This window comes from Polyodon spathula, chromosome 20, assembly GCF_017654505.1.
Source record: "Polyodon spathula isolate WHYD16114869_AA chromosome 20, ASM1765450v1, whole genome shotgun sequence".
In the NCBI taxonomy this organism is placed as follows: Eukaryota; Metazoa; Chordata; class Actinopteri; order Acipenseriformes; family Polyodontidae; genus Polyodon; species Polyodon spathula.
Genome location: NC_054553.1, coordinates 2,473,800 through 2,484,596, shown reverse-complemented (window position 1 = coordinate 2,484,596; position 10,797 = coordinate 2,473,800). Strand labels below are relative to the sequence as shown.

Sequence of the window (10,797 nt, the reverse complement as noted above, 5' to 3'; positions counted from 1 at the left end):
TGCGCATACAAGACCTACTGCATCCCTAACCAGAGACTTTTTTGCATAAATAAAGACCAGCTGGGAGGCAGTGTTGGATTTGAAGTAGTTCTACTGGTGGTGGTGGGACCTCCCTCAGTGGTTCTTCCTTTGATGCAGTTTTAACCAGAAACTTGTCACTGTAAACACAGCAGCCTGATCACTGCTGCAGCCTTTATTATTATTATCATTGTTGTTTTTAAAAGCAGCCATCACGTGGTCACAATGTCTTGTCTGCATGCTTGTATTTATAAAGCACCATGTGCCTCAGTACTAGTGCATTGTGTTTAAATTAGTGGGAGGGGAGCCTTTTCTGTCACTGATCAGTGACTTGACTTCCTTCTCTCTGGCTCAGCAGTGCTCCAGAACAGAGAAATTGACTGGTGCTAGTCTCTTTCACAGCAGTAGCGTTTCATACAGTCCAGCTCCCACACTGGATTCGCTTTGTGCTCCGGCACTCACCTAACAACATGAGCGCAGGGGATGTGGTCTGCACAGGCTGGCTCATCAAATCACCTCCAGAAAAGAAATTAAAGAGATATGTGAGTAATACGAATGAAACTGTTCTCCTCGGCTGTGTATGTTCTGATGTATTCTCCTCAGCCTGCTGTACTGTAGAGTTGTAGTTCGTGCGCTGTCAGTGTGTGCACAGATCAGGGCCACAAACAAGAGCTGGTAGCAATGCAGCTTGGGTTTGTGTTTTACATTGTATTTGATTATGTTAAACAAAGACAACAAGCCATGCTTCTGTGACATATTTATTCTATTTGATTTTGAAACTGTGCTTTAGCCTTCAACAATACATGGTACACTGCATATTTAGAATCCTTTTACAGGGTGATTTGAATGTTTTTATTAACATGAGCATTTAGATTTTCAAATTGATTTCATTTGTGGAAGTATTTCACATCTTTTAATAGTCTTTTAATATACCTTTATATATATATATATATATATATATATATATATATATATATATATATATATATATATATATATATATATGAAATATGTAGATTTAGCGCTAAGCTCATTGTATTCCTATTACATTGAGGAATGTAGGCTAGGGACAGTTTCTAAAGGAAGATACTGTAGTTGGAAACGATCGAAACATGCAAGTGTAGACCGGGGGGTGGGGGGAGCGGAGGGAAGGGGCCTCTCCACTTGCAACTGTCTCCGGTTTTTGAAAATTAGGGTGTGTGTTACAAAACATAGGAAGCTCTATTACTGCTTAGCTGTTAGAAAACAGCATGCCAGGCAGAAATAAATGATGACAGCGTTTATTAGTTTTAGAAACTAGTAGAAACAAGAGGCTGCTTGATTATCCAACACAGCAGGCTCATGTGCACACTATTGGGGCATGGACTGTCTCACTATATCTGTGTGTATATCTAACAGTTTAAGACACTTAATGAGAGAGGCAGGAGTTTCTTTGCAGTAGGATATCCAGGACAGCAGGAAAAAACACACTCTTTTCCTCCCGGGCAATGACTAGTGAAGTAGGATACAGATGGACTCACAGTAGCAACAGACAGCTCTATAAACATTATACAAGTCATTAGTCATTATTTGTGCTTTTGTGCCATTGTTTGTTCAAGTTCATTGTAAAATGTGGATCTTCTTTACAGTAAAGGTTAGATTGACGTAGACTCGTCATGCAAAAAAAAGCTTAATTGGTCCGCAAATATAATGCGAGTTAGTAACAAATAACAGCTGAGGCAGCAGTCACAAACAGTTCTAGTCTTTAAGAATAGAATCTTATGCAACATTGAGATTGTCATTCTTTGAATTCTCAAATGAAACAGTATTATTCCCTCTGAATTTTAGTAAACAAGGCTTTTTATGTGATAAAAAATCAGTGAGTAAAATACTAAATTTGTAGTCACTGCTGAGATCCAATTACTGTACCAGATTTTGAGGACAGCGATTGCTTGTTTTTATTCTAAAGTCACTTGACAGTATAAGCCTGCTAAAATATGCTAGTTAAATATCTATGTTAAATTGATTGTTCCACACTGCAACTGGCAGGAAGAACACTAAAGTAAATACAAAGTGGGGTATGTTTTAATATACAGAAGCTGCGGGGGGGGGACGACGACCACGACGACTGGGACACACATTGAACTTTACTGTGATGTCATAATGTAGTTACAATTTCTGGTGCCATGGCAACAGGAAGACATGATCTCTGAGTCATCAATCTGAGGGGAGAACCTATAATTAAAACGCTCATTAACAGGCACATGACCTTTCACTCTGAAATGAGTTTCTGTCTTTGGTTACATGCAGAATGTCAGTGTCAGCCATATTTCTGCTTCCACACTTGTGATTTCCTTGTTAAACACACACTTTCAAATACAGGACAAATATGACACCTAATTGTATAGCACATAAATGTGTTGTTTTAGTAGTACCAATGTCAGTGCAATAAATCTCCTATACAGTAAAGAATGCTTACCATCACTCCTGCAAACATTAGCCTTTGTTTACTTGCTTTGTTTAATTATTACAAAGTGTTTAGAAAACTATAGTTAGTAAAACAGATATATTATTAATGTTGTATCAGCATTTCTCACTTGTTATGTGTGTTCATGTTTATTTTGCCAGGCTGTGGGTGCGCTCCTCAGTTTATCATCATCATTATTGCACAGCCAAATCTGAAGAGAATTGAATGCACTTGAATAGGCAATGTATACGTTATTTAAGGTTAGACTCTTTATTAAAAGATCTTCAGTGCTTAAAATTAAGGGAGACAAACGTTCAGACAAAGCATCTTATCTGTGCATTCAGTTCTAAACACACTTTATCTGTCTCAAATGCACATGTTGTTGGGTAGCCACATTTTCAAAGTTTTTACTCCAGTCTTTATTTAAATTTTTGAAAGAGGGAAAACGCCTGATCATTTTACAAAACCAGAACCAAGCAGCTGAGTATGTATTTCAGGTCATCCTAGGCACTCTCAAGGCCTTTAATTTTTTATGTTGTAATATTAACTTTTTTTTTTTTTTCCTCCTTCAAAAAATAAGAGTTAATCAAAGGAGTTAATAGGAGTTAATCAATGCTAATTTTGTTAAAAAGAAAAGCGTCTGGGAAAGAAATGTGGTGGAAAAACATTTCAGTTTTGTGAACAGTGGATTTGATTGGTAACATGGAGCACAAGCATAGGGTATCTAAAGAAAATTCAATTGTTAATTTGCATTGCAAATTCATACAGTAATTTAGCGATAAAGATTGCAACAGTCCTCTCTTTGTTCCTGTAGCATTCACATTGTCATGCAGTCCACAGAGAGCCTCTGTGACTAACACCGCAGAGTCACTAACTCACCACTGTGGGATGATTGTAAACCAAATGATATGATTCACTTTTGATGAGAGAGGTGGGTGTTTATCTATATGAGAAGCAGCTGCAGTGTAAATGCACTGAAATATTGGGACGAGCAAAGTGTCATTGCATCACCATTTATTGACTATGTGGAGAGTAACTAAACTGCATTCAGTTTAACAATAGCAGAGTAAAGCGCATAGTCTTATTGGCCCTCAGTCCCTACTAAATCTTTCTAATGGCTCTGGTGCAGCATTAAGAGAAGACCACAAGAGCAGCTTTGTACTGAACAGTACAAATACCATTGTATGAACCACTGGTAGACTGGTACCTCCCATGTAATACATTCGTATCTTTATATACAATATCAATGGTATGAACTGAAAGTTCCACATAGGTGCTAATGGGTCACTGTATCACCACTATATCGTACCAAATCCTTTATGTTGCATTTGCTGATGATACACTGGAATCACATTAGGTTGATTTTTCAAACTTCTCTGTAAGGCAGTTATTTCTCCCACTTTTTAACTTTCACAGCATTCACATTTTTGTTTGTTTTTTTTTTCCTGTGGTTTCATCCAGAATGCAGCTGCTAAGGTTTCATTTGTGGTAAAGCGTTATTAACAATAGCTATCTGGTGAAGTGGGCGTTGATCACAGGACTTGTTTTTGTTCTGATGTAGTATCTTTCAGGCTAAAGGCTGCAACCTTTCCCATCGTCTTCTGTGATCAGTGATGTGTGGTGCTTTATGCAAAGTTTTGTATGCGATACATACAGTAGATAAAGGCATTTTCTCATGCTAGGGTTGGGGAAGCGAAGATTTTCAGAGGAAACTTTTGTTTCACAACAAACAGCACTTTGAAAAACCACTCATGTTCCAGCTGTGGTATTGAGGCGACCCCTAATGTCCCATGGTGGGGGTCCTAGAATGTTTTACGTCACGTGGTGCCCCCCCACCTGCCACATTTCATTGCTCTGTGCTGAATGTCATTTTCATCATTGAACTGCATAGTGGATGACTGAATCCAGTCCACAGTGTGTCCACTTTGCTCTACTTTTACTTTACTTTGTGTGACCCTGAGAATGCACCTCTGTAGTGAGCAGTGCTCTGTGTCACAGTAGATGCTGGTACAGTATAAAAGCTGGTATCCTTTCCTGTATTGTTGACTTTGGTTCACAGCGGTACCGTTTTCCTTTTCTCTTTTACTTGTATTTTACATGCACTCTGATTGCAGGCAGGACGGTAATGTCACATAGTTTAAAAAAAAAAAAAGTATTTGTCGCTTTTCTTTTATAAGATGTGGTGTAGCGTTTGAATTAGTTTGAACACAGTAAACTATGCAATTAAAAAATGTGCCCTAGAGTGTGACATTATATGAGTCAGTAGCTTTCTGTGTGCTTGACAAATGCTTTTTTTTTTTTTTTTTTTTTTGGTGGGTTGAGTTGCTGCTTCTTTTGTCCTACTCGACTGCCCACAAGTTTTAAGAGCCTGTGTATGGTTAGAGATAACCCTTTGGCAGCCGTTACTGACATCAGCAAAAGTCACCCGCCTAGCTTGCTATCTGCCTCTTGCTAGAACGAGATATCTATTCCAAAGAAAAACTAATTCTGACTAAAGAGCACTGCCCAGCCTAACTCACAATGAAATTGCTTGTCTCCCAAAATGTGTTACAAGGCATCAGTCTAGTGATGGTGTTTTAGCAAATGAGTTTATCGAGAAATCCTTGATTTTTTTGTGTCCAGATGCCTCAAGGAGATATGAATTATTGACTATGCAAACATGCATGTGTTCCATACAGTTTGTATATAGTAGGCTACTGTTTTGCCAACCACACTGTTTTGCACACATCTTATTTATGTTTGAAATCTAGAAACTACCAGCAGTGGTGTACTTTTGATTATTAGAGAATTATTAGAGATTATTATAGTATGAAATGGTTAGTAAATGCATGCTTCATTTTTTTGTTCTCGGTTATAAAATGTTGAGGAATTAATAGGAGATTTAGGAAGCCAATAGTCACGAAAGAATAAAGATATTTATTTTGCATTGCATGTAAAAAAAGTCATATTTTGTATAGTTTCAATATGAGCGTCTAAAGAACAAACTTAAAGAAGAAGCCATTTGTATTAGGGGCTTGTACAGTAAGTTCTTTCTTTCTTCAAGGTGTGAAATTGCATTCCAATAAAATGCAAATCAGTCATGCAAATTTTGCAATAAGCAGAAAATGCAAAGTCCTCAGTTCCACGTCAACCAGTCCCATGTGACTGCTCAAAGAGGATCCAGGTAATGGAATACTTCCATCAATCTTACCTGCCGCACACCTCCATTTGCTATATAGGGCTCCAATGCTCAGATTTCAAAGAGAGTTCCCTGTTTGCTTGCCTGGCATGTCACCTGTGCAGTGTGTCTGGGTCAAAGCACGTACCTGGCTGTGAAGCATGGCAATCTTAAGTGGAAGCAGCTGGTTAGTTAATTACAGGAAAGAAGGTGGTGAAGGGGCGGGGACAATTGCAACTCTCGTGGTGAAATAACCAAGGAAGTGTCCGACAATATGAAAGCAAGGCTTGCAAACAAAGATTTCTGTATTCTAGTTTAGCACCAGCTGTATTTTTTTTTTTTTAAATCAATATCTCTGCAAGAACATACGACTTGAGACATATGTAGACAATGGACATGCACTACAGGTGACAAATAATACAGTTTTGATATATATATATATATATATATATATATATATATATATATATATATATATATATATATATATATATACACATTTTAAAAAGTTACATTGTAAAGTAGATGGTGATAAGTGCTACAAACTATTAATAAATAATCACAACAATGCTGTTAATTCTGTTCAGACGTTACAGGCTCTAGTATAATAACGTTGGCACGCAATGTACTGTACAGCAACACAGTCGAAAGCTAAATAAAGCATTAGCTTTTCTACAGTAGCAGTACAGATGTCCAAAACAACAGATGGAAGTCGTGATTAAAAATTAATTCTATTCCCATCACAGTTTCTACAGTGTGCTCTGGTGCAGGTACGGTGTAGGCCAGCTCATAAACACACTGTACGTAATGAAGCACACAGCATCTCCTAATAGCCAGCTCATAAACACACTGTACATAATGAAGCACACAGCATCTCCCAATAGCCAGCTCATAAACACGCTGTACGTAATGAAGCACACAGCATCTCCCAATAGCCAGCTCATAAACACGCTGTACGTAATGAAGCACACAGCATCTCCCAATAGCCAGCTCATAAACACACTGTACGTAATGAAGCACACAGCATCTTCCAATAGCCAGCTCATAAACACACTGTACGTAATAAAGCGCACAGCATCTTCCAATAGCCAGCTCATAAACACGCTGTACGTAATGAAGCGCACAGCATCTCCCAATAGCCAGCTCATAAAAACACTGTACGTAATGAAGCACACAGCATCTTCCAATAGCCAGCTCATAAACACGCTGTATGTAATGAAGCACACAGCATCTTCCAATAGCCAGCTCATAAACACGCTGTACGTAATGAAGCACACAGCATCTCCAAATAGCCAGCTCATAAACACGCTGTACGTAATGAAGCACACAGCATCTCCCAATAGCCAGCTCATAAACACGCTGTACGTAATGAAGCACACAGCATCTCCCAATAGCCAGCTCATAAACACGCTGTACGTAATGAAGCACACAGCATCTCCCAATAGCCAGCTCATAAACACGCTGTACGTAATGAAGCACACAGCATCTCCCAATAGCCAGCTCATAAACACGCTGTACGTAATGAAGCACACAGCATCTCCCAATAGCCAGCTCATAAACACGCTGTACGTAATGAAGCACACAGCATCTCCCAATAGCCAGCTCATAAACACGCTGTACGTAATGAAGCACACAGCATCTCCCAATAGCCAGCTCATAAACACGCTGTACGTAATGAAGCACACAGCATCTCCCAATAGCCAGCTCATAAACACGCTGTACGTAATGAAGCACACAGCATCTCCCAATAGCCAGCTCATAAACACGCTGTACGTAATGAAGCACACAGCATCTCCCAATAGCCAGCTCATAAACACGCTGTACGTAATGAAGCACACAGCATCTCCCAATAGCCAGCTCATAAACACGCTGTACGTAATGAAGCACACAGCATCTCCCAATAGCCAGCTCATAAACACGCTGTACGTAATGAAGCACACAGCATCTCCCAATAGCCAGCTCATAAACACGCTGTACGTAATGAAGCACACAGCATCTCCCAATAGCCAGCTCATAAACACGCTGTACGTAATGAAGCACACAGCATCTCCCAATAGCCAGCTCATAAACACGCTGTACGTAATGAAGCACACAGCATCTTCCAATAGCCAGCTCATAAACACACTGTACGTAATGAAGCACACAGCATCTCCCAATAGCCAGCTCATAAACACGCTGTACGTAATGAAGCACACAGCATCTTCCAATAGCCAGCTCATAAACACGCTGTACGTAATGAAGCACACAGCATCTCCCAATAGCCAGCTCATAAACACGCTGTACGTAATGAAGCACACAGCATCTCCCAATAGCCAGCTCATAAACACGCTGTACGTAATGAAGCACACAGCATCTCCCAATAGCCAGCTCATAAACACGCTGTACGTAATGAAGCACACAGCATCTCCCAATAGCCAGCTCATAAACACGCTGTACGTAATGAAGCACACAGCATCTCCCAATAGCCAGCTCATAAACACGCTGTACGTAATGAAGCGCACAGCATCTTCCAATAGCCAGCTCATAAACACGCTGTACGTAATGAAGCACACAGCATCTCCAAATAGCCAGCTCATAAGCACGCTGTACGTAATGAAGCACACAGCATCTCCCAATAGCCAGCTCATAAACACGCTGTACGTAATGAAGCACACAGCATCTCCCAATAGCCAGCTCATAAACACGCTGTACGTAATGAAGCACACAGCATCTCCCAATAGCCAGCTCATAAACACGCTGTACGTAATGAAGCACACAGCATCTCCCAATAGCCAGCTCATAAACACGCTGTACGTAATGAAGCACACAGCATCTCCCAATAGCCAGCTCATAAACACGCTGTACGTAATGAAGCACACAGCATCTCCCAATAGCCAGCTCATAAACACGCTGTACGTAATGAAGCACACAGCATCTCCCAATAGCCAGCTCATAAACACGCTGTACGTAATGAAGCACACAGCATCTCCCAATAGCCAGCTCATAAACACGCTGTACGTAATGAAGCACACAGCATCTCCAAATAGCCAGCTCATAAGCACGCTGTACGTAATGAAGCACACAGCATCTCCCAATAGCCAGCTCATAAACACGCTGTACGTAATGAAGCACACAGCATCTCCCAACAGCCAGCTCATAAACACGCTGTACGTAATGAAGCGCACAGCATCTTCCAATAGCCAGCTCATAAACACGCTGTATGTAATGAAGCACACAGCATCTTCCAATAGCCAGCTCATAAACACGCTGTACGTAATGAAGCACACAGCATCTCCCAATAGCCAGCTCATAAACACGCTGTACGTAATGAAGCACACAGCATCTCCCAATAGCCAGCTCATAAACACGCTGTACGTAATGAAGCACACAGCATCTCCCAATAGCCAGCTCATAAACACGCTGTACGTAATGAAGCACACAGCATCTCCCAATAGCCAGCTCATAAACACGCTGTACGTAATGAAGCACACAGCATCTCCCAATAGCCAGCTCATAAACACGCTGTACGTAATGAAGCACACAGCATCTCCCAATAGCCAGCTCATAAACACGCTGTACGTAATGAAGCACACAGCATCTCCCAATAGCCAGCTCATAAACACGCTGTACGTAACGAAGCACACAGCATCTCCCAATAGCCAGCTCATAAGCACGCTGTACGTAATGAAGCACACAGCATCTCCCAATAGCTAATCCACAGGTGAAAGGCTCATTTAGAGAAATCTTTGCTCAGCTTTGTTGCACAATATCGTAGATCTGCAATGGAAGGCCACCATTAACAATGGATATAGTCATGTTTGTTTTCTAGTTTTGTTTCAGATATGTTGATGACAGGGCAACACGCCCAGCCTTTAAAGCATCTTGCAATCATTATTTTAACATTTTATAACATGTAGTGTAAGCATACACTGTTCCATTGTATCAGACGTGGTCACAATTACAAGCTTGTCATTGTTTTCAATACGGTAGTTCACTTTTGTTTAACAGAAGTAGCCACCTTGTGATATCATCTTGCTTTATTGGAACTGCAACCTCTCTAATTTGAACCTTTGCTGTTAATTCATGTAAATATCAAAAAAATAATTTGTCAGCAATTGTCTCTTGTTGCAAAATGTGCTGACAAATCAGAACGGGTTAAGGAGCACACCCTTGGTATTAAGAAACAACATTTTTGTCGCAGCTTTCATTTTTTTGTATACAATCTGATTAATAATCAGATTTCTGGGCTGAGTTGCCTATTGAGACTGAAGGCTGGTTAATAATATCATCTTTATTTTTATATAGCGTCTTTCATAGTGGACCACCATCACAAAGCACTTTACAGAGGTAGGCTGTGAACTGTGCATTGTGTGCAGAGTCACTTACAAGAGGACATTGATTTAACATCTCATCCGTGGGATGGAGCACAAGGAGGTGAAATGACTTGCCTGGACTTTAACCACTGGACCACACTGCCTCCTAAATTTAAATCAAAGAAAACCTGAACAGCTTTGGGTGCTGGTGATTTTCAGGTGAAACACAGTGTCTTCAAGTCAGAAACAAGAAAATATAAAGAAAATGATGTCAGGTCTATTACATTGGTATTTAGTGTTAAATTATCAGTTTTTCTTTTTGTTTTATCCATGCTGGTCATCTAGACTGCCAATGGGGCTACAGAGGCTTTTGTTTTCAGAGGTTACAGCAGAAGCAAAAGACAAAAAGAGAGAGGAAGTGAATTCAGCACCAGGGTTTCTATCTGGTCTTACAGTATGTTATGCCTATACTGTGAAACGGTTTACATGTTCTTGTGTTATTCCTGTACTATGAAATCCTGTGTTTTCAGGGGATAGTCCTATAGATTTGGAAAAAGTAAACCAGAAGGGATCCAGGCACCCCCATATATGTTCTTATGTATAACATGCATACTCAATTAGAAAACATTCATAAGGGACTTCATCTTGGAATGTCTCAGAATAATGAGCTAGTTTTTAGAGGTTTAGTTTTTTTAGCACGTTTTTCACGTAAAATGAATGATGATACAGAAGAGAACTTTAAATGCACAATTATTTAAAGTCAGGCTTATTTTTGTTGTAATACCCATTAGCATTCTATGTGGTTGCCAAGTCTGTGACAGTTAAAGACATGTGTTATTTTGCACTGGGGGTTGTGATTTTCAGCTCTGAAGTGTTTGTTCCTG

At 39.9% G+C, this 10,797-nt stretch overlaps 1 protein-coding gene across 3 annotated transcripts in view; it reads left to right on the top strand.

The window, feature by feature from the left end:
* The first annotated feature begins 315 nt into the window (after positions 1-315).
* The window catches only part of LOC121295835 (GRB2-associated-binding protein 3-like), a 34,067-nt gene continuing 23,585 nt past the window's right edge, over positions 316-10,797 (top strand). For 2 of the 3 annotated variants that reach the window (XM_041220925.1, XM_041220924.1), the window contains exon 1: positions 316-560. In XM_041220925.1, coding sequence (XP_041076859.1) covers positions 489-560 — 72 coding nt within the window. In that variant the 5' untranslated portion in view covers positions 316-488. The remainder of the gene's footprint in view (positions 561-10,797) is intronic. The other variant, XM_041220926.1, reaches the window with a different exon arrangement.